The sequence below is a fragment of the Cavia porcellus genome, unplaced genomic scaffold, assembly GCF_034190915.1.
Source record: "Cavia porcellus strain 051 isolate PalLab524CR breed Dunkin Hartley unplaced genomic scaffold, mCavPor4.1 scaffold_32, whole genome shotgun sequence".
Classification (NCBI taxonomy): domain Eukaryota; kingdom Metazoa; phylum Chordata; class Mammalia; order Rodentia; family Caviidae; genus Cavia; species Cavia porcellus.
In genome coordinates, this window is record NW_026947515.1 from 38,555,506 (window position 1) to 38,579,269 (window position 23,764).

General features: G+C 48.0%; 2 protein-coding genes and 1 non-coding gene across 3 annotated transcripts; all 3 read left to right on the forward strand.

The window, feature by feature from the left end:
* The first annotated feature begins 438 nt into the window (after positions 1 to 438).
* Rnf222 (ring finger protein 222) lies at positions 439 to 1,582 on the forward strand. The gene has a single exon (XM_023563541.2). The coding sequence runs from the start codon at positions 591 to 593 to the stop codon at positions 1,236 to 1,238; it is 648 nt and encodes a 215-aa protein (XP_023419309.1). The 5' UTR covers positions 439 to 590; the 3' UTR covers positions 1,239 to 1,582.
* A 3,775-nt stretch (positions 1,583 to 5,357) lies between these two features.
* On the forward strand, positions 5,358 to 5,429 carry Trnae-uuc (transfer RNA glutamic acid (anticodon UUC)). The gene has a single exon. It is a non-coding gene; the product is annotated as a tRNA-Glu (tRNA).
* A 3,486-nt stretch (positions 5,430 to 8,915) lies between these two features.
* On the forward strand, positions 8,916 to 14,658 carry Rpl26 (ribosomal protein L26). Its single transcript, XM_003466224.5, has 4 exons — positions 8,916 to 9,123; positions 9,871 to 10,043; positions 11,256 to 11,396; positions 14,493 to 14,658. Exons 2-4 carry the CDS (start codon positions 9,876 to 9,878, stop codon positions 14,619 to 14,621), a joined length of 438 nt encoding a protein of 145 aa, XP_003466272.1. The 5' UTR covers positions 8,916 to 9,123; positions 9,871 to 9,875; the 3' UTR covers positions 14,622 to 14,658.
* Positions 14,659 to 23,764: the final 9,106 nt, after the last annotated feature.

Consider the following 23,764-nt stretch of genomic DNA (forward strand, 5'->3'; position numbering starts at 1 on the left):
TTTCTGGGACAGTCACTGTTTTATAGCCACACTTAGCACAGAGGAATGCACACCCGTGACTCAGCCCACCCTGGCTGAGCAGGGAGGCTGCGGGTAGCCGCACACACTTGCTGAAAAATGGCCCCTCGGAGTGCAAGCCCAGCGCAGAGACTGGGCTGGGGCTGGTTGTGCATCTTAGCTCCCTCTGTCCTGGGTCTTCCGGCCTTCACTTGAGTCCCAGGCCCGGAGGGGTGAGGTGGTGACCTCACCATGAGCCGTGTCACCGCTGAGTGAGACGTCAAGTATTTCAGGAACTCTGCACACTTCCTCCCAGTGGCCAGGTGCCAGGACCTCTCATCTGTCACCCAGTGCCCCTGCCAGGAAGCACCTGCACACCTCCTCCCAAGAGTGTTAGGCTCTAGTTCTGTAGGCCCGTGAGGCAGGGAAGGACGCCAGGAGTGCAGAGAAAGGGAAGCGGCCATGAAGGCATAAGCTGGCCAGGGCGGCTGGACAGGGGGCGGGGACAGGGAGGGGGACAGAGAGGACGACTGGTGTTCACAACTCTAACCCTCTGCCCCTCCCCAGCTGAGCCCTGCCTTGTCTGAGGGGCCATGTCTGAAGGGGAGAGCAAGGACAGCTCGGGCAGCGAGTGCCCAGTGTGCTACGAGAAATTCCGGGACCTGGAGGGCGCCAGCCGGACGCTGAGCTGCGGCCACGTGTTCTGCCATGACTGCTTGGTCAAGTACTTGCTGTCCACCCGGGTGGACGGGCAGGTGCAGAGGACCATCGTCTGCCCCATCTGCCGCTATGTCACCTTCCTCAGCAAGAAGAGCTCCCGCTGGCCCTCCATGCTGGACAAGAGCTCCCAGACCCTGACTGTGCCCGTGGGCCTGCCCGTGCCCCTGCCCTCCGTCCCCTCCCCGGATCGTGTGGGCCACACAAACCCCCTGGCCATCTCCCAGCCGGTCTGGAGGTCATCCTCGAACCAGGGGGCCCAGCTGCCCTTGGACCTGCTGCCCAGCCTGCCCCGAGAGTCACAGATCTTCATCATCAGCCGCCACGGGATGCCCCTGGGGGAGCAGGACAGCGTGCTGCCGCGGCGCAGCCTGGCAGAGCTCTCGGAGGTGTCCCCGGCCCCCAGCGCCCGCCGCTCCTTCTGCTGCCGCTCACGGGCGCTCCTGCTCATCACCCTCATCGCCGTGGTGGCCGTGGTGGCTGCCATCCTGCCCTGGGTGCTGCTGGTGAGGAAGCAGGCATGAGTGGTGGCACTGGACGAGACGGTGGGAGGAGGCCTGGCCTGGGCAGGAGCGGACTGGGTGCCCCAAAGCTCTGAGGGGCTGAGGCAGTGTGGGCACGGGGTGGGGCTGGGCTGGAAGTCTGCTGGCTGTCTCCTTACACACACACACACACACACACACACACACACACACACACACACACAGAGCCGGACCCAGTAGGGGCTTAGGCTGGCCAGTTAGGCTGGGGGCTGGAGATCCCTAAGGCTGGATTAGGTGTGGCTTCCATGTACACCCCTGCAAAGAGCCCTTCTCCAGGCGGGAAGATGGCTGGTCCCCACCCTCTGATGGGCACCTTACCTGCCAGATGACCTAGCTGAAGCCCAGTGCAATCCCTTTGGGGACAAGGACGCTCTGCTGGCCCGTGTCCTGCTAGCTGGGGGCCCAATGGCAGACCTGGTACAGGCCAGAATTCCCACCTAGGATTCTGCTGTTTGACCTCTGGAACAAGCAGGAGGTCAGTGCGGAAGGTCACACCGTGGTTTCCTGGAATGGTAGCCCCACTCGGAGTGTCCCTCCCCCGAGTCCTCTCTGCCTCCGACCCACTAGTCTGCAAAGCCTTCCCTGAGTGAGAAGCTGATCTCAGAGGCAGGGGCAAGGATTTCTGGAGGAAGCCACACAGAACAGAGAGCAGAATGCACATCAGGAAGCAGGGCTGGTCCCAAGAGGCCCAGGTCAGCAGAATGGCCACTAACAGGGCCAGCGCTTTTCCAGAACCCTCCAGGCCAAGGCATGGACCCGATGTTGAGTCCTGGGATTCGCCGGGCTGGAGCAGAAGACCAGGGGGTGGAGGGGACGCTTGGCAAGGTGAGAGCTGAGTCATCTGTGAATTATGTGGGCAAATTAACCCCTGGGGGCTCCCCTCTCCCTCCCTGCCCGAGTCCTCCTCCTCATGACCCAGCCACTCATTAGAGGCCGCGCTAGCTGGGCCAGTTCCCCGGGTGGATTCCCAGGCTGAGCAGGGCGAGGACGGGTGGGGAGGGAAGCAGCTGTGATTGTCAGGGACTCTGCCGTCTCAACAAATGCTGAAGTCAGGTGCTGTCAGCCGCTCGCCACTAGGGCCTGTTTATCTGGGGACCACAGCTGGACTGTGCTGGGGCCCCTTGCTAAGACACCCCAGAAAAGCCTTGGGCTGGGCTGAGCTGGGTCTTGCCTGAGGAACAAGTATTTGGGAACAGTTATCGGCTCTTAATTGAGGACCACAGTCAATCAAGGCCTTATGACACTAGACCCCCCAGCTAGCCTCATAAATGGGGGGGTCAGCATCTCAGGGGTACAGCAGCTGAACCCCCCCCCCAGCAGTCTGTACCACACCTTGTCAAGGTTTGCTATCTGGCTGTTGCTGATTCATTTGGGAGTCATCAGGGAGGGGGTCTGCACCCCAGGGCATGTTCACCACACGGAGGGGACTGTCTTCTAGCCCGGACTCCAAGACCAGGGAAGAGCACATGGTGGGGGGTGGGGGGGAGCTGCTGGATCCAGGGGCAATATTTATTACAGGGACAAAAATAATGTTAACTTCACAAAGACTCTCCTGAGCCGTCTTCACCTCAGCCAGGCTGTTCTAAGCAATGTCATAAATTTCTAGGGAGCTGATTTGAGTCTTCTCATCTGCTGTTGTGTTTGCTGAGAGTTTCTGTCAAAAGACCCACAGTGTTTTCATGTCCTTTACCTGTGACTTCTAGATGACACTTCTTGTATTTTCAAAGAATGTCCAAAGCTATTTTTTAAATAAAGCTATGTATTTTCTCAAAGATTCCAGAGACTTTGTAATGTATGTGGGGAGCTCTGGGCTTGGACTTGTAGGTTAATTCATGTTGCATGAAAAAGACAGTTTAAAATCAGAAATGTAAATGGTCCTTAAACATTGATCCAGCCAGCCTTGTTCATTTTATTTTATTTTATTTTTTGGGGGTTGGGGACTGGGAATCAAACTCAGAATCAAACTCTGCCACTGAGCTATATCTATATCCCAGCCACCTTTATAAAAGAAATATAAATTAAAATTTCTGCTGGCATTCTATTTTTACTGGTTAGCTTGTCAAACCCGCTGAGGCTGATGGTAATTGTTGATGGGCATATATACTGGTAAAACCTTTATCAAGGGAGATTGGCATTACCTATCAAAGTTCCACTTTAACCCGGAAGTTCCATTCTAGAAATATAGCCTCTACATACACTTGCACATCTAGCAGTGACGTGTACAATGTTATATAATTTCAGTATTGTTTATTATAGCAAAGGGTAGGGAAAACCCTAAAGGTTAATCAACAGACAACTAGTAGCTGGGCATGATGGTGCATAACTGTAATCCCAGCACTCCAAGCGGCTGAGGCAGGAAAATCACAAGTTTGAACCCAGCCTGGGGAACTTTTCAAATTAGCAAGACTCTGTCTTGAAAATTAAAAATTAACACAAAGGGCTGGGGATGTAAGCCGGTGCAAAGGCCCTGGGTTCAGTCCCCAAAACAAGAAAAAGGAAGGATTCTAGGGGTGACATAGAACATCCCTAATATACAAGACTTTGAGTTCAGTTCTCAGTGTGTGTACACACACACGTGCATGACAAATCAAACAGAAATGTAAGAAGCTAAAGATGTCTTCAGTGTTCACACCTGTTGCCTGGTAGGAAGCTCGCCCCAAGGTCATTCGAGAACTGCCAAACCACAGGTCCTGTGCTTCAGGAGTGTCCAGGTACTGGCTCTGGGCTGGTTTATCTGGTTAGAAGTATGACATCTTATGCTTAATAAGAACCCAAGAAGGCAAAATGTTTAATCTCGATGATCCTGTGCATTTCTTTGATCCCTATGTTTCTTTTGACTCCCCTTCTCTTCCTCCTCCTCCTCCTCCTCCTCTTCCTCCTCTTCCTCCTCCTCCTGCTTCTTTTTGGTATGGGGTTGAACTCTGGACCTCGCACTTGCCAGGCAGGCTTATGCCTGCTGAGCTATATTCCCAGCTCTGTTTGTTCTTCCTAAATACACTGTTTGGCTTAAAGCCAACACCTTAGGTTAGGGCACTGCGGACAATAACATCAGGCAGAGGATGACAGACAGCTGGCTGGGCGGATAGATCCTGGCTGCACAGACAGACAAAGAGAGGAACCCTTGAGGCTAATGCTAAGCTCTGTTGCTCTCTTTCTCCCTTTGTCCAGAGGCACCAGGCATTGTGCACACACACACACACACACACACACACACACACACAGAATGCACCACCATCCTCTTGGGGACAGGTTATTAAGTTTCTTGGTTGATGTAACTGTGTCCCTCCAGGCAGCGTTCCTTCAGGGAAAGCTGGATCGTACAGATCTTGGTAATTCAGCTTAACACAGAATTTAGTGACTAGTAAAAGCTAGATAGAAGATAAACTCTTTTTTTTCTATTTTTGGTATTTTGGTTTTTGTTTACAGATAGGGCAGCCCAGGCTGGCCTTGAACTCACTATGTAGCCCAAACTGGCCTTACATTTGCAGAGATCCTTCTGTCTCAGCCTCCTCAGTGCTGGAATTACAGGCATGGTCCTGCCACACCCAGCAAGATAAATTTTATATAATGAATATCTGCATCTATGAACGACTGAATGAATACAATAGTTTGGTGTCTATAAAAAAGTTTAGTTCACTTCAGGCGTGAAATCTGGATACAATCCCTGCTTTAGAGTGTCCAAGGGCTCCATAAGAAGACCCTAAAGAGCCAGCTGAAGGGACCTTTCTCAAGCCAGGTAAACAGGTACTTAGAGAAAGGGGCAGCGAAAGCAGGCAGACCAGGGTACAGCTGATCAGCAGGGTGGAGCCGCGATGCCAAACGATCCCGGTAGGCTGGACCTACGTAGGCTGCTGGGGATCGCTTCTGTGCATAGTCTGCAGCTCCCGGGGGCTCCCGTGCAACGTGGCTGCGCCGTGCACACGGTGAGCTGCAGGGTTAATCTTGACGACTCAGAGCTGTGGGGAGGGGAGCCGGAAAGGACGCCCAGAAAGAGCAGGAAAAAGTCAGTGAACGGCGGCAATTGAGGAAGTAACGTGAGCCTCTTGTGGGCGGGGCAGCTGATGAAAGAAGTGTAAGGAAGGAAGCAGCCTACTACAGTCCTCCCACATGGTCTAGCGGTTAGGATTCCTGGTTTTCACCCAGGCGGCCCGGGTTCGACTCCCGGTGTGGGAAGATTGCAATTTTGGCCGAGCCTTACAAAACCCTGCAATCCCAGCTCCTGAGAGGTGCAGCCTAGACCCCCCCAGAACCCCAACTGAAGGCCCCCCAGCATTACCTTGTGAGTTCAAGGTCAGTTTGAACTGTACAGTGGAGACCCTGTCTCAAAAACCAAAGTATTAGGCTGATGCCAGGAGCTCTCTCACTGGCTGTCAGCATTGCTTTTCCCCGGCCCCAGCGAGGGTGACCTCACTGCAGAAGTATTTCCTCTTGCTTCTGCCCGGAAGAAAGCAGAGCATCAAAGGCAGCTTTTTCCTGTGGGCCAGCCTTAGTGCTGAGGGCTGCCTGCCTCTGGACCAGGCTGCCTGCCAGCACGCACGCGCGAGGACTCAGCGCCTGGCTCGTGTCTAGTTCAGGCCTGGCCGGTGAAAGATGCATCCGCTCACTAGTCTTGGGGTCACCGAGGTCTCAGTTAAGAACACAATTTTTCTTGTTTGTATATGCACGCGTGTGTGCGTGGGACTGGGGACTGAACTCTGAGCGGCGCTCTATCACTGAGCTACAACCTCAGCCCTTTTATATATTCGGTTGGTTTTGACACAAGGTCTCACTATTAAATCACAGAGATCCTCCTGCCTCAGCCCTCTAGGTGCTGGGATTACACCACCACACCCAATTTATTGGATTTTGATTTTGAGCTAAAATCTCACTAAATTGCTCAGGCTGGCCTTGAACTGATAATCCTCCTACCTCAACCTCCTAATAGGTGGGATGCTCTAAGGGTATGTGACTGCATTCTTGCCAACACAACTATTTTTGAACTATGAAAACACATTCTGAAATTTTTTATTTCTTGTTAGTCTATGTTGGCATAATGATTACATTCCTCATGGGGAGTTGATACTTGTTTTTTTTTTGTTTGTTTGTTTTGTTTTGTTTTGTTTTGTTTTTTTTGAGACAGGGTCTCGCTGTGCAGTTCAGGCTGGCCTTGAGCTCACTTTGTAGCCCAGGCTGGTTTCGAACTCGCAAGGATCCTCCTGCCTCAGCCTCCCGAGTGCTAAGATTACAGGTGAGCACCACTATGTCTGGCTTCTTACTGCTTTCAAACACAATCAGTACTTGACCATTTTGTATACCTGTTTTCAGTTTTCATTTATTTTTTTTTATTCCTGCATCCTCTAGGATTCAGTTTTCATTTAGACAAGCACTGTAATTATAGCTAATAAAGTCTCTGAACTATTAAAATTTTTTCTATTTCTGCTTTTTTTTTATTTTGAGGAATCTCCCTACGGATTTCCATACAGGCTGTACTAGTTAAGTTTCCCTTCTCACTAACAGTGGGGAAGGGAACCTTTTCCCCTGCAGCCTCGCCAGCACTTATTATTATTTAATTTCTTGATGATGGCCATTTTTCTTCAATTAGATAGAATCTCTGTATTGTTTTAATTTTTGTTTCTGTAATGGCTGGAGATGTTGAACATTTTTTTCATGTTTTTATTGGCCACTTGTATTTCTTCTGAGATGTGTTTATTCATTTCGGTTCCCCATTTTTTGATTGGCTCCTTTATTTTGGGAAATCTATTTTTTTTTTAGTTCCTTATATATTCAAGATATTAGTCCCCTGTCTAATTTTTTCCCATTCGTAGGCTTTTTCCTCGCTCTGTTGGTTGAAAACACATGTTCTTTATTGACTCCACTATGGACCTTCAAACAAACAGTTTCTCAGTCTTTTATTTGACCCTGCAGGTTCCAACAAATTTTGGGCCACAGACAGCTTTATCAGACGTGCTAGGGAAACCTGCCTGTCTGGGTTCAGCTATAAACTATGGACTTTTCTAATTCTCTGTGGATCAGTTCTCTCTTCTGCAAAATAAGGACAATAATAACACCAGCACCAACAGGACTATTTTGTGGCTTAAAGAAGTCAATAATATAGCTGACTGTGGTGACACATGCTTGTAATTCCAGCACTTAGGAAGCTGAGGCAAGAGGATTGCTGAGAGTTTGAGGCCAGCCTGGGCTACATAGAAAGCTCAAGGCTGGCTGGAACTTCATAGTGAGACCCTGTTTAAAAAAAAAAAAAAAATTAATGCAAAGGGCACAGAAGTGTAGATGTGTTCCTAGCACGCAGCAAGTACCTACATCTTATGTACTACTGCGAAATGTGTCACCTGTCATGATACCTGCATTACTCATCCCACAGAAACTGATGCCTCAGAATCCCCATAGCTTGCTTCCCCCAGATCCTGACAGGAGAACAGCAGAAACTTTGGAAAGCAGGTAGCACATCGCTCGCAATGAAGTGGGTTCTGTATTAGTGCTCTTATAAAGAAAATGTGGCGTTTATACACACAATACATGACTACTCCTCCACAAGGGGTAAATTTGAGTTATTGCAGAAAAATGGATGCACCTACAACAGTGTGAAGTGAAACACATCAGAGGCACAGTTTAAACGTTACATGGTTTCTTTGATATGACAAACTCAAAGCACGAATAATTCAAAGAGCAAAATAAAAGACAGATCATAGGTAGCAGTGAAACATAGACCTTTTGCACAGGGGAAGGAGACCAAGAGATGGGTGTGGCGCTGGGAGAGGAAGAGGATGAAAAATGAATGGATGTTCTTAGGTTTTTCGGCGCAGTTGAGATAAAGAGGCCTTATTGTGGGCACCGGAGGGTGTCAGAAGAGTGCAAGATTCCCTCCAAGGAGACACAGCTGGGGAGTCGCTTTCACGGGATTGTGGAGGAGGGGTAGAGACCACGTGCGTGGCAGGTCATCATACCGGGAGAAGACTGGAGGATTTGGGTGCGCAGAGGGTGGACGGAGTCAGGAGGGGGACTGGAGGACCTAAGGAAGGCACGTGCGTGCAGGGGAGACAGAAAATGTATTGTTTTAGGACCAGAAGGCGAGAGTGGCGCCGTGCAGAACCTGGCAGAGTCCCACGGAAGCGGAACCCATCAATGTATTACGCACCAACACCGCACGATGAATGTAATCATTATACACTGCAACGTGTGCAAACAGAAACTGCAAAACGTAAATCAGCGCCCTTGGTGTCGCCTGGCAGCTCGTCAGAAATGCGGGTTCTCAACTGCTTCGGCGGGTTGGGAAGATGGGCGGCCGCAGCCCAGCGGAGGACTGGGCCCGCAGGAGCCACATCTGGGGCGGGATGGGGGAGGGGAGGGTGCCACTCGCACCCGCCCAGGGCGCGCCGGCCCGGGCTCTTTAAGGACCCGCGCGCTGGCCACGCCCACTTCTGGGGGCGGGGCCCTAAGTAACCCCGGTGACCCCCGGCCGGGACGGCCGCCACCTAAAGGCAAAAAGTAGGATCTGTCCTTTCCTGGCTAAAAGGGCGCCGGCCGCCTGGCACTGGAGAGAGAAGGGGTGGGGACCCCTGGGGCTGCTTCCTTCATCGCTCACTAGGTAGTCGCAACCTGAGGATGCCAAGCCACTCTCCCGAGGACGCCCCTTCCGAGAAGATTCAGCCGGGCGCCCATACCTACCTACTTGCAGGAGGGATGCTGCAGTTCTCCTCCGAGTCACCAGGTGACGCTAGTCATCACTTGCTTTCTGTTTCCGCTCCTCGCTGAAATCCCGTGCCGCTCTTCTAAAAGACATCGGTCTCGCGAGGTTTGTCGAAACTTACCGAACCGGAAGCAAAGCGTCGCCCTTTCCCTTTTGCGGCCATCGCTGGAGTTGCAGCCGGTGAGGACTCGGTGGTGTAGAGGCGCGTGTAATCCGCAGCCATCCGTGCCTGAGCACGGTGGCTGTCTACCCAGGGGGTCTCCACATTCTCCAGCTGCCCGGGCAGCAGCCAGGGAGCGGGGTCTGGAGTGGTTTCACGCTGTTTTTCCAGCTCCAGGGACCGCCTCTCTGAGCGGGGAGAAGGAACAGATATGGGGTCTCGGAGACAGGGCCAAAAGGAGAGAGAGTCTGTGGAGATGGAGTGAAGACTGAGAAGTGTGGTTTACTAAAGAATGTTTTCCAAACGACTAGTTTTTAACAGTTTTACAGAGTTTCTAGATCATTTTCGCCCATTGAAAGGCTTTAGGGCCCGAAATCTATGCAGAAATTTCCAGGTTCAGAGTGGAAAACATAGTGTGACATGGTCGTGTGGCTAATTGTGGAGAGGCTGAAAGTCCGTAGAAGGTGAACGTCGGTCGACGTTTGTAAAACTTGATGTTGTTACGTTTGAAAAACTGAATTGTCAGAGGCCATGATATACCCGGTTTTGGCTCCCTTGCACGGTATTTAAGGAGTTTGGAGAGTGTAAACAAAGTTTTACTACTGAAACGTGTTAATGAAGTCTTTAGATTTTAAGCTTCAATTGGTAAGACCATTTAGCCTAACATTTGATGCCGTTACTCAATATGACGCTTTCTATGAGCACTTTAAGCTTTCAAGATGCGGCTCGAGTTGTTTAAGTAATTTATTTATTTGTTTACTTTTAAGCCAAAATGAAGTTCAATCCTTTTGTGACTTCGGACCGAAGCAAGAACCGCAAAAGGCATTTCAATGCACCGTCGCACATTCGCAGGAAGATTATGTCCTCCCCTCTTTCCAAAGAGCTGAGACAGAAATACAATGTTCGATCTATGCCCATCCGAAAGGATGATGAGGTTCAGGTGTGTATCCCTGTTCGTTCAGATTGTCTTGATGAAATGTCACAGGCTTAGTCTAGAAGGGGATTTGCAAGGTTCAAAGACCAAAGTGTGCTGCCTTGCAATTCTTTTACTTCATACAAGTCAGTTTCTTAAATCATGTATCCATGATTAAATGGAACAGCAAGACAGGCAGCCAGAACACTTGGGGTTATTTTGTCAATCTGTTTGGTCATTGAAGAGTCATGAGGTCCCAAAAAGAACAATGTGATATGATTGGGTTTACTGGTAAATAATTTGCCAAGTCTACATGAGCAAAAATTCTATGAATGCTGCTTAGGACCATGCTGCCCTAGCGATTAACTAATTCAGGTAGTTTCTAAAACATCTGTTACCTGCATCACCACTGGTACTTCGTAGGGTTGTTGTCCATTTAAAGAAAGTAAAATGATGGGGGCTGGTGATTTAGCTCAGCAGCATAAGCGCCTGCCTTGTAAGCAGCAGTCCTGAGTTCGATCCCCAGTACTGATAAAACGAGCCCTTCAAAGGGCAGTATGGGTTTAAACAGCCATCACTTACCACTTCCTGAAGTACTAGTGTTAAAACTGCCAGTAGATCTTAGAAGCATTTTTCTTGTTGTTTTCAAGATAACCACTGAAATGCAGTGTGTTCCGAAGCACTCTGAGTTGCTTTTCTGGCAGGCTGAGGACCGCTACAACTCTTGGCCTGGAACCCTGTGAGAAAGAACTGATGGTTCATTTCACTGCTTGTTGCCCACTCTGGTACTGACCTGAACAGTTTAAGTGAGTTGTGGATTAAACACCGGTGGCCTAGCCAGACAAGGTGGCACATGGCTGAGGCAGGAGGATCTTGTGAGTTAAAAGACCAGTCTGAACTATGCAGTGAGACCCTGTTTCAAGGCTTGTGGCCTATTGTCTTGCAGAAAGTTCCTTGTCAGCTTTGTACAGACTCCCAAGAGTTGGCTCCCATTTAACCTTTTGCAACGCCTGTCACTGTTGGTGACCATCAGTTGTAGGGTTGCCCTGTCCATCACTTAGGCTGATGGGAGCATGCATTATTTAAAAGTTTTTGAAAGCCAAGGATAGAATTAAGTCTTAAAATTGGAAGATCCTGTGTGTCTTGTAGGGTGAATGGTGTGTAAATACAGTTTCTGATTTACAAGTTAATCTTGTTCTTTAACCCACATGTTTCTGTTACTTTTGAACTTCTGTTTAGGTTGTGCGAGGACACTATAAAGGTCAGCAGATTGGCAAAGTGGTCCAGGTTTACAGGAAGAAGTACGTCATCTACATCGAACGGGTGCAGCGGGAGAAGGCAAATGGCACAACTGTCCATGTGGGCATTCACCCCAGCAAGGTAGGTGTTAGGAAGAATGTTTGCGAAAGTAGGAAATCATGACAGTTACTCTTGGCAGATGGGATTGCCCCCTGAGAAATAGTCCCTGCTTGGTTTGCTGTGGATCGTGTCATAAAACAACATGATGCTTGTATTGAAAATTGTAGGGGTTTTTTTGTTTTGTTTTGTTTTGTTTTTTGTCTTTTTGAGACAGGGTCTCTATGCAGTTTTGGGCAGGCCTTAAGCTCACTTTGTAGCTCCAGGATGGTCTCAAACTTGATGATCCTCATGCCTCAGCCTCCTGAGAGTTGGGATTACAGGCGTGAGCCACCACACCCGGTGAAAATTGTAATCATTGTCTTTGACATTTGGAGCCAGTAGACTTAACAATCTGATCACTGGCAGATTTAAAAATCTGGGAAATAGAGTAATTATAAAATAGCCAGATGTGGTATACAACTGTAACCATCACTCAGGAGGCAGAAACAGGAGGATCCCCATGAATTCAAGGGCAGCCCAGACTACACACAGACTCTCCAAAGAATGAAAGAACTCGAGCTCCAGCCCTGTTTACTTCTGTGTGTTCAGTGGAGTGAAGTAAGCAGGAGCTTCACAATCTTAGGAAGTAGATTGTAAGCCATTTCGGGGGAAACAGTTGAAGTGAAGCGTTAACACCCCTGGGTGGGTAGCACTTAGGTCTAAGCCAGAAAGTCTGGTAGTCTGGTCTGGTCGTCATAGACATCTGCTTTGAATTTTATGTGACAGGACGAGGAAATGGCTCAGTGGCACAGTGCCTGCCTGTGCCTAGTACACATGCTGGTACACATGTTGTGGGTTCGATTTCTGGTGAGGACCCCCACACACACACATTTGTGAGTTACCCCAAGATTATAATGACGGTTTGCAAAGTGAGGGCCTTTGTTTCCATGCTGCTGCTTTCTTCCAAGTGTTTAACACTCTGTGTTTGGTGTAAGATACCGGGAGAGGGGAGGGAGAGGACTGGCTCGGTGTTGGTGCTGTGCCTCATCTTCAGCCTACCAAAGGTCAGAGGTTAGAACAGTAGGGTACCGATGTGGCTTTCACCTAGAATTCTCTTGAAATTTTGGTGCATTTTCTTTTCTTGACACCCCTGTGAAGTGTCACCATGCTTTACATGTGCATTTCTGAAGGGCAAGGACTTTGCCAGGCCAGCCTGAAGTCACTTTTGCCTCTTGGCACTAGCCCAGCATGTGTTAAGTTTGTTGGTCCAGTGAGTGTCCTTAGTCTTGTAGGACTTCATAAGTGCAGCCTGTGACGCAGTTGATCTCTGAGTGGCTCGTAGAAATTCAGACACCTGGAGGCCAGGGGTTCCAGCCTAGGCCCCCTCCCCCCCCCCCCCCCAGCTTTATACTCAATACTTAGTTCTAACTTTGCTGCATTTCAAAATGGATATCTGATCAATACCTCAGACCTGAATGGGTTCAAACTCCTCATTTTGCCTTTGAGACCTTCCCTCTGCGTGTAGGACGGCTGTCCTTCCATTGCTCGGCCCAGAATAACATTTTTATTTATATGCTGCTTATCAGTCAAGAGTCTTTATTACTGTCACATGTTACCTAGAAACCTGCTTGTGACTGTCAGGGTCAGTTGTTAGACCTTCCCCTGTACCTGTTAATCGGCTCCCGCGGCCTCCGTGGAATTCCTAAACCATGCTACAAGTGTATCTGCTGGTTGGCAGCGTTATCTGATAACTTGACTGAGTTAAAACTCTGGGTTCACAAGCTTTTGGGGTGGAATTGGTGGTTGTGACCTAGGTAGTATGTTGTTGTGCTTTTTGTGTTTTATGATGCTAGGAATGAAACCCAGAGGCTATGCATGCTAGGCAAGGGCTTTGCCAAGTTCTGTCTCTGGACATTTAACTTGCTGTTCTTGTAGCTTTAGCTGTGAGGCTTTGCCTGATCGCTTTGTAAAAAATATGCCCTGTTCCTCACCCTTCTTTAATTTGCTTATTTCCTATGTCAAAGTGAAGTTCCATTACTTGGTTTCTGTCTCACTGTAGCAGAATGGAAGCTTTGTGGTCCTGTGTTTTGGTCAGCATGGCTGCTTTTTCCCCTTCACTTTGCCTCCTAAGACTAAGACACCCTACTGTGTACTTGAGGGTTAGATCCAAGGTTTGGCTTTCAGTTTGGCTTGTTTGTTTATTTTAATCTTTTTGATTGTGTGTTCAGTGGAGTGAAGTAAGCAGGAGCTTCACAATCACAGGATTTCATTTTGCAGTTCAGGCTAGTCTTGAACTCATTTTGTATTCCAAGCTGGACTCAAACCTTGAGTCCATCTCAGCTTCTTGAGTGTAGGGAATATAGGCATCTGGACGTCCACTAATTTTAAAATTTTCCCAGATGTTTGCAGTATACAGTGATTACGTCATCACGGGGAGCTGGTGCATAATGCGTCTCAGTTTCTCCATCTCCTGGTCCCCTTCTCTTTTTTAAAACATCTATTGTCCTGTGGCCTCTGACCCATTTTAAGTGATTATAACTCAGGTTTCTCATCAGAAAAACCATGCAGTGTATAAGGGTGTGTCCATTTTCCTGTAAGTAGCTCAAATTTAGCCTGGAACTCCAGTGTGTGTGAATACTGTGTTTTCTTCATCCATCCGTCTGTGGTGGCTGTACAGACTGCTTCCAAGGTTTAGCCTAAGTTAGGAGTTGTGCTGCTATAAACTGGAGTGTGCAGGTGTCACTGTAACAGTTCTTTAACAGGAGGGTTCCTAGAATAAAGATAGTTGGGTTGAGTAATTCCCAGCTTCGGAATTCTAAACTGCAGAGAACAAAAACGTTCTTTATATGTCTTGGTTGGCTTGTAAAATTGTGATGAGATACGGGGTGGTTAAATTTCACAGTAAGGAAGAGGCTGGATTTTACGGAAAGCGCAGAAGAGATTGCACGGCCTTGCCTTTCCCAGTTGTTGGTAGAGCATTACTGGGCGCTTGGAGTCAGGTTTGACTTGAAGGGCTCAGTTGCAGTTTCCTTTCTTGTTTAGGTGTCCACTACCCTTGGTGTGGGAGAGGGACTGGTCGTTGGGCCCGTTGTGTTAGCAGTTATTTAAGCTGGGGGCTCTTTTCCATTTTCTCTGCAGGTGGTCATCACCAGGCTAAAACTGGACAAAGACCGCAAAAAGATCCTGGAACGGAAAGCCAAGTCTCGCCAAGTAGGAAAGGAAAAGGGCAAATACAAGGAGGAGACCATTGAGAAGATGCAGGAGTGAAGTCTGTGTAACCTTGATTAAAGCCTGCTCCCAGGAAGCCTCCTGGTCTTGCTGTGCTCTGGAACACTGCTCCTTCTCAGCCGCTCCCCTGTGTCTCATCCTGAGTCTGGGGGGGAAACTCGGGTGGCTCTTGCTGTGTGGAGGTGGCCATTCTTGTGGCTGGATTCCACTATGGGAAAATACTGTTTAAGTGGAATGGATCTTTGACATTTGCGGGTCAGTTCTCCCATAACTGAGAGGATCTTCCCCACCCATTTCCTGAAATTAGGGTTCGTGGGTTCTTTCTGACTTGGTTAGTTCAAGGCCAGGCTGAACCACGTGGAAGACCCTGTCTCCTAAAAGTGGTGCCTGGGCTAGAGTGCAGGGGCACAGCGCTGCCTGCTGGGTGCTAGGTCTTCCACCCATTCCTGGTACGCCCCACCCCTCCTGAACAAACTGACTTGCCAGTCGTGTCTAGACCACTGCCTCATCCTCCGAGTGCAGGGTTTCCGGTTTTCTGAGCTCCCGTCCAAACTACATTGGGAGTGGGGCAGGAGGAGACGGCTTCCCACACACTGCAGGCTCTTGCCCTTCACCTCTGACCTGCAAGGCCACCCGGAGTCCATGTGCTCTGCCCTTCCCTGCACCTGCTGCCTGGCTGATGGAGTGCTGAGCCGGCGGGGTGCATGCAGAGCCAGGAGGTGGCAACCATGACTGGAAGACTGGCTAGGGGGCCACCTAGCCATGGTGATGCTAGAACCTGGGCCCCCAGAATAAGCGAGTTTCTGCGATGTGTGGAAGGTGTGGGGCAGTTCCTCCAGTAGGGTGGAATCCTAGCAACCCATTGCAATGCACACTCGTGTTTGCCCTCTACAGACAGTGCTGACCCCTGTGACTGCATCAGTCACGCAGAGTGGTAGACAGCTGTGCCGCTCCACGGCGGTGGTGACCTCATACCTGTAAGCCGAGGGTTTGACAGGTGTCAAACACCTTGTGAGCTCAGCTCTATCAGTTTCAAGGGGACACAGAAGTCTCAGCCCCTGTCTTCTGGGTAGTACACAGCCAAACAAAAATGGCAAGAATCAGAGCATTCCAGTACAGGATATTTAGAAGCAGGAGGGAGATAAAATTAGCCAGAGTTGCTTGAATACATCAGGAAGGAAGGAGGCCCATTGGAGCCAACTAAGATTAGGATGATGGATGAAAGAACTTTTCAAATCAGAAAAAAACAAAGCAAATGGGTGGGTGAAGAAGGAAGTAAACCTGGCTCCCAGAACAGACTTCTCTAACCAGCCTTGTTCATGACTTACCCAGGCAGCAGTACCCTCTGTGTGACTAAATGTTGACATTTTTGGTATCAGGAATCAAACTCCGGACCTTGCTCTTGCTAGATAGGTGCTGTGCTGCTGAGCTGTGTCCCTGGACACCATTTTTCAAGAAAGCCAGAATCCAGGTTTTGTTGTTTTTTTTGTGTGTTTTTGAGACAGCGTCTCACTATGCAGGCTGGCTTTGGGCGCACTTTGTAGCCCAGGCTGGTCTCAAATTCGCAACGATCTGCCTGCCTCAGCCTCCTGATGCAGGCATTACAGGAGTGTGCCACCACGCCCAGCCAGCAATCCAGATTTTGTTATGAAATTTCTCTGTGAATTATAAATGCAACGAAAAAGAGAAAATCAGAGTGAACCAATTAAAATAAGTGTAAGCCAACTGTGGCCTGTTGGCCGTGTCGTAGAGTTAGTGAGGGCTTTCTGGTATTTACCCTGAGAAGGTCGTGGGTTAGGTGTTGCTCCTTAAAAGTGGGCAAAAAAGTTTTTGTCTCAGATCAGTGATGACCCTCAACCAGTTGAAGACAAGATTTTAGATCCTTTTGAATAAGTTGTTTCCAGCCTGTCGTCATTCTTGTTTGCTTGTTTTATTTTTCTTATCTGATGTTCTTGTGCTGAACAAGGAATTGTACCCAAGGAGTGCTAAGGTATATCTTTAACTTCTTTTTCAAAGTATTTTAAAACATGACAGGTTGCCCATAGTCTTCAGTCCTCCTGCCTCAGCCTGCTAAATAGCATATGCCGTCACACCTGGTTCTCATTCTCTATAGGACAGAAGTAAGACCTTTCCCTCTTGTGGCGTTACCACAGGGAAATGACGCCTGGATATCAGAGGTGCCAAAGTTTGTGTCTCCCGGCATGGAAAAGGAGTTGAGGGTTAAGAGTGGGTTATTGAAACAAAGCTCCTGAGAGACAGGAAGGGTTTTTTGTTAAGGGTATTTTATTTTTTTCCAAATCCACTTTTATTTTAAGGCCAAAAAATTTAAAATGTTCATCAGGGCAGCAAGGGTACATAATAACTGCACATTGTCACCCCCAAATCATTATTTACCTGGAGCACATGACCCCTGCATTCGATTGTCCGAACAATCCAGCACAAATCTTTCTCTCATGTGAAGGGTATTTCACACAGCAAAATCACAGCTTAGATAGCTACAGGGCAAACTGCAATGGACCCATAGGGTTGTAAGTATAGTCCTGTAGCTAGCAGTGATCCAGTCGAGAAGTGGGAACATAGAAGGGTATATGGCTAGTACCTTTTAACTTTAGCTTACCCATAACTTCTAATATAGAGAGAACGTTCCTGGACGTGGATCAGTGTCCCGGTCACTCACCGTGCATTTGATGCGTTAGTTGGGTCCAGTGGACCAGGGGCACTGACCAGTGTAATCCAAGCTGCTGTTAATCCCTAGGGAAGCTTGCAGGCCTGGCCTCCAAATCTCCGTCTTTTGGCCCGGCTTCCTTCACATTCGATCCAGCCACAACTTGGGTGTGTCTTGCAGTCTTTGCCTATTTCTGTCTAATTTAGCAGGTGGTGGGCTGTGCCTGTTTCAGGGAGGAGTCTGACTCTCCTTCCTGGAGCCTATTGGATACTGCACAGTTTTAAGTATCTTCACTATTTTTTTATTTTCTTTTCCTTTCTTTTGTTCTTTCTTTTTTCAGTTTTACTAAGTTGCTAGGACTGACCTTGAACTGGAGACCCTCCTGCTCCAGCCTCTCGAGTAGCTGGAATTACAGGCATGGTGCACCATGCCTAGGTTTTTTTGTTTGTTTGGTTGGTTTTTTTTGTTATTATTTTTTTTTTTAAATCTTTTTCCTTTTTATCGGTACCGGGGATTGAACTCATGACTGCCTGCTTTCAAGGCAGGCTCTTACACCGCTGAGCTAAATCCCCTAGCCCCTCACCGTGCCTAGTTTTAAGCACAGAAATTGTCCCTCAGGTATCTAGGACAAGGCCACTGTTTCTCATGAGTTTGGCAGGGAGCTGATGCACATCGTGACCTGGACTTTGCTGGAGATAACACAGCTTTCTTGTCCCTGTGAAGCCACCAAGGCATGCGGCTACAGATGACATTTTCATGCTACCCTCCCCTTAAAACGCTCCACGAACTTACTAATGCGGTTGTATAACTTGTGTGCTGTGGGTGCCGGGCAGTTCCTTTCTCCTCTAGGAGAGTGGGCTCCACCTGATGTCAGCTTCTGTATTTTAACTCTTGTCTTTCTTCACCCTCCCGTCCTCCCTCTGAAGTTTCAGGAGCTGTGCAAGGTCAGCCAGCAGAGACTGTGTCTGTGGAATGGTAAATGGACACTCCCTGGAAAACAAAGTCCCATGTCAGGGATTAAATGGCACTGGGGAAGAAACAAATTTAAAACCACTGGGTTTTGTCCTGAGGCAGGATCTTCTTGTATAGTTCATGTTGCCCTCAAATTCACTATGTAGCCCAGGCAAGCCCCAAACTTGTGATCTTTATGCCTCAGCCTCCTGAGTGCTAGATTTTTAGGGACACAGGACCATATCCAGCTTTAAAGTGGTTCTCTTACTACAAGACCTCAGACTCCAAAATGTCAGTTTACACATCAGGACATGGTAACACCAATAATCCCAGCATTCAGGAGGCTGAGGCTGCAAGTTCAGGGTCAGCCTGGGCTACATAGCGAGTTCAAGGCCAACCTGAATTACAGTGGGAGGCCCTGTGTCAAAAAAAAAAAAAAAAAAAAAAAAATCAGTTTGCAGTGAAGATCTTGAACCCAGACTTAGTATAAAGAACATTTAGCAAGAGTTTAGTTTCTTCAGTTCTGTATTTTTGAGACAGGGCTCATTACGCAGTTCAGACTGACCTTGAACTCACTGTGTAGCCCAAGTTGACCTTGAACTCATAGCAGGCCAGCTTCAGCCTCCCAAGGGCTGGGATTATAGACATGCCACCATGAGTTTCTTCAATTCTGAAATGCATATTTTTCACATTTTTGGGTATGGCTATGTCTTATCAATACGTTAATTTAATATGAATTTTTTCTTTTGTAAGAGTAGGAAAAGTTATTGGAGAAAAGAAGTGGAGAATAGAAATAGCTCCTGAGAGACAAGAGGGGTCTCAAGGGTTGCCTATAAGCCCACTTCTCAAAGGAAGCTTTATAGCCAGGCATGATATCACATGCCCATAATCCCAGCATACAGAAAGCTGAGGCAGGAGGATTGCTGTGAGTTTTAAGACCTGGGCTACATAAGTGAACCCAAGACAAGTCTGAACTACATAGTGAGACATTGTCTCAAAAAAAAGAAAAAAAAGCATGAAAGAAAACAAATTTTCCAAGAAATCAAAGCTTGCATAATCAAAGCATGGGCCCAGGAATGGAAAGAGAGTTTGGGGAAAAGCTACCTTTAGAAGTGGCTCTTAAGGGACTGGAGCAGCAATTTGCCCAGTTGGCTCTGAGACCCCTACTGCTGGATGTTATCTGTCACCTGCCACAGGTGGCCTGGTGGAAGAGCCCTAGCCTGATGCTTCTGTCATGTCTGTCTAGTTTTAGCCAACTCCTGTTGGTTTTTACAGATCAGACTGTAGTATTTCCTGCCTTAATAAACCATAACAGTTCGAGGCCAGCCTGGAATACACAATGGGTCAGCTATTGGTGTAGCTGGAAACTGCCAGAAGAGGTCAGTGATTGGCGCCCCTTTTTATATCTAGCTTTTATTACTGTGGTATTGTTTTCATACATGTTTTGGCTATACTTCTCTGCTGGGTATTTAAGGCCAAGGTAAAGTGAGACCTGTGTTAATCAAAATTAACCTCTTGCTGTCTACCAGAGTCAGCTAAGTCTCCTCAGGCATTGCTTTTGGAACCAGGCCCAGAGCTTCTGTGTTTGTCTGTCTGTTTGTCTTCTCTGTTGGTCTGTCCAGGATGGGTCATGGTCTGGCTTGGCCACACTGCTTTCTATGAAAGCATGGAAGACAAAGTCTCTGCAGGGTTGGTTCCTCCTGGGGGCCGACAGGAACTCTCTCCCTCTTTTCTCTGGTGGCTGCTTGCCATCCTGTAGTGTTTCTTGGCTTGTAACGGCCTAAATCCAGCCTCCGTCTCCACGTGGCCTTCTCCCTGGCATCATGTGGCCCTTCTCTCCTGTCTCTTCTAAGAACATCATTCGATACCAAATTCATGTCGTTGGACATCTCCACCAAAGATGACCTCAGCTGACGTAGTTCTGTAACCACATCTGCAGATGACTTGAAGTAAGGTCACAGTCACAGGGACCAGGCACATCTTTTTGGGAGACACAATTGTATCATCTTTAGCAGGTTATGTTTGACTGAAAACATAGAAGCTTAGGCATGGGAGAGCTGGTGGGACTGCCCTCCCTGTGTTTAACATAATCCCTCCCCTCAGACATATCCCCACAAGGTGGAACCGTCAAAGGAAGCGCCCCTTCCCAGCTGGGCTCTATTCTGTGCCTCCAGTGAAGCCATACAGGCCTGATGTGGTGGTGCACGCCTGTAATCCCAGCACTCAGGAAGCTAAGGTAGGAGGACCCCACAAGTTTGAGGCCAGCCTGGAATACACAATGGATTCAAGGCCAGCCTGAGCTACATAGTGATTCCCTGTCTCAAAAAATAACAAAAAGAAAGAGAAGCCATGTGTGCCATCCCTGCCCTCAAGAACGTGTGCATGGGAAACTGTTTGTCACCTGAAATATTTAAAAGTAGGTCAGAATAAGTCATGCCTGGGATTTGGGTCTGAAGCTGGGCCTGGCGCGGGACAGCGTATTCCAGGAAGTGACCAATGGGAAACTACCAAGGTCTCTGGGAGCAAAACACAAGTTTGCCTGAAGTGGCTGCTTCAGCCAGAGAGGAACAGGGCGAGTTCAGGCTGGGTCACAGCTCAGACTAAGCATGACTGACCCGCCAAAGGGAAGACAAAGGCCAGGAATTTGCTTTCTATGTTCCCCAAAAGAGGTGCCAAGCCCCACAGGTGTTCACAGGGAAAGAGAAAGGGCTACTATCTTTTATTCTCCACACGGGCCTCCTTTCTGAATATTCCAAAACCATCTAGAAACCATTCTAGGTTGTCTCTAATGCCAGTTTCTTCAAAGGGGACAATCTAAGAGAGTTGCACATGCAATGCATACGAGGGGGTTTTCCCCATAAACACGAAGTTCTACCGTGTAACTTGTCCAGGTCTAGCAACTCCTGTCTTCTGTGTAAGACTTGGAGACCTCTGTTGCCATTTCTTGTTTGTTTTGCTTGCATCACTGGGAATTGAACCCAAGACCTTCACATTGAGAGATACCCCTGGCCCTTTGTATTTTATTTTATCTTTTTGAGACAGGCTATTGCTGTGTATTCCAGGTTGGTTTTGAGTTCACTGTGTAGCTCAGGCTGGCCTCAGACCTGCTATGATCCTCCTGCCTCAGCCTCCTCAGTGCTGGGTTACAGCTGTGTACCACCATGCCCAGTTTTTTTTTACTGTTTACTTAGAGGCAGAGCCTCACTAAATTACTCAGATAGGGTTTGAATTTGTGGTTCTTTCACTTCAGCTTCCCAGAGTCCTGGGATGATAAGCCCGTGCCACTAGGCCTGGTTTCTTTCTTTTTTTTTTTTTTGTCTTTTTCCTTTTTATCGGTACCAGGGATTGAAGTCACGACTGCCTGCTTGCTGAGTTGGTTAGCTGGCTGGCCTCAAACTTGATAGTGCTCTGCCTGAGTTTCTAGAGTTCCTGAGGTACAAACTTGCCCAGCAGTTTGTAAAATTTTAAAGATGAAAAATTTTGCTATAAAAAAATACAGGGCCGGAGATTTAGCTCAGCAGCATAAGCCCCTGTCTATTTGTGAGTTCAATCCCCTCTACCAAAAAAACCAACAAACATATTTTTATCATCCCAACAATTGGGAGGCTGAGGCAGGAGGATCATTACAACTTCAAGACCAGCCTGTGCTACAAAGTGAGCTCAAGGCCAGCAAGACACTGTCTCAAAAAAAAAAAAAAAAAAAAAAAGATTATGAAGGTCTTTCTGTTGGTTTCATGAGAGTTTTACTAAAATCAATTTGAAACCTTAGGTAGTTTCAAATAAGAAAGAGTCTGGCATATGGAATGTTATGAGTTCAATCCTTGGTACCAAAAACAACAAAAAAGAAAGAGGTCTCCCAGGACTCTCATGCAAAAAGTTATCTGCCAGGTGTGGCTGTGGTGCACATCTGTAATCCCAGTGTTTGGGAAGCCGAGAAAGGAGGATCACGTGAGTTCAAGGCCAGCCTGAGCTACACGGAGAGTCTGAACTGCAAAGTGAGATCTTGCCTCAAAAAGACAAAAAAAAAAAAAAAAAAAAAAAAAAGTTATCTGACAGCAGAGTGCATTTTTCCCGTGAACCTTCTGAATTTGCTTCAGAATTCTCTCCCGTTGAGTGTATCTCACTCAGTTTCTCTTTTAGTTCCTTGTCCCGTTCTATTTTTGTTATCTAGATGCTAACCTTGGTTTGCTAGGTTCTGACATATTTTACCCTGGAGTTAACTACTCCAGATGGTCGGCTCTCTTATGTTTTCCCAGCAAACAAAGTGGACAGGAAATGTGAGCTTCCTGAGAAAACCATTTTCTGTTTTAGTAAGAAGCTTTGCCTTTAGAAGTCTAGTTTATGCCTACTTTTCTTAATTATGATTGTTATATGATGGTTAGGAGGTTGGGTCAAATTAGATCTTCCCTTTTCCATTTAAAATTTGCTTTTGTTGTTGTTTTTTGTTTTATTTTGCTTCCTTTTGTAAAATCTTATTTTCACTTGAATGGCTACACGCTCTCTGCTGACCTGCAGACCGGATCCTTTCTCAGAACCGCTTCTCCACACCCGAGATTTCTTTCGGCTCTTACCTCGCCCTGCCCCACAAGGTGAGTACTCAGCACACTGCCCTTCCCTCTGGCTTTGCGCCGAGGAATTCCTCCTAATTTCGGTGAATCATCCAGTGACCACTTTCGCCTCTCTCCTCCTCAGTCCACTCCAGCACTGACAGCGCTGTCCCTTGAAGGCCGTCACCTCTCTATCTCTCTTTCTCCTCATCCGGGGCCGGGGTTCTGGGAAAGGGTCACCTTAAATGCAGGGACCACTGGGATCTTGCCGTTTATAATAACACAAGTGCCCCCAGTCCTGACACCATCTCTTTGCTCTGTATGGGGCTGGGGGAGAACCAACCCAGACGCCTGCAAGATGCTACCTGTCCCTCTTTCCAGAAGCAGGTGCCGTCTGTTTGAAGAAGGAACCCCTGAGACCCATCTTCAACCTGGACTTTTCCTCTTCCTGCTCGTCCTTACCCGCTCCTTTCTCTTGCCTACCAATTTAATTCATCCATGCAGCGTTTATAAGGATGGACGGTGTGCCAGGCTTGTCTGATCTTTGCAGACACCAACAAAAAAAGAGGTGCTAAGTGCAGAATGTGGGCACAAAACTGAGACCTCTAAATCTGTGAAGCTGTGCTCGCCGAGACCCCACAAAGGCCACCGAAGCTGGGTTTGGAAGGATGCTTTGCAGTTCTCTGATGAATGTTCTTCTCAGAGTACTGGACTCTGTTCTCTGCCGTCTCAGAGTACTGGGCTTCTTGCAGGGAAGATGACATGGACAGGGTCTCCAGTGGAGAAGCCTGACGGCAATCACAGCTAAAGGCCCACATCCAGGGCTGGCTACGGATGCCCTTACTATGGTACAATGGAGACCACTACGGAACGACTGTGAGCTGGATTTAAGATTAATCCACTGGGCCCGGGAATACAGCTCAGCAGCACAGTGCCTGCCTGGCAAGCACAAGGTCCTGAGTTCGATTCCCGTTATCAAAAACATTAATCAGTTGGGTTTCTGTATTCACTTAGGAGTC

Excerpts from the sequence above, each read along its gene's own strand:
- Rnf222 (XM_023563541.2), top strand. The coding sequence starts at position 591 with ATGTCTGAAGGGGAGAGCAAGGACAGCTCGGGCAGCGAGTGCCCAGTG.
- Rpl26 (XM_003466224.5), top strand. The coding sequence starts at position 9,876 with ATGAAGTTCAATCCTTTTGTGACTTCGGACCGAAGCAAGAACCGCAAA. Across the intron at positions 10,044-11,255 it reads GAAAGGATGATGAGGTTCAG|GTTGTGCGAGGACACTATAA; the intron begins GTGTGTATCCCT and ends ACTTCTGTTTAG. Across the intron at positions 11,397-14,492 it reads TGGGCATTCACCCCAGCAAG|GTGGTCATCACCAGGCTAAA; the intron begins GTAGGTGTTAGG and ends TTTTCTCTGCAG.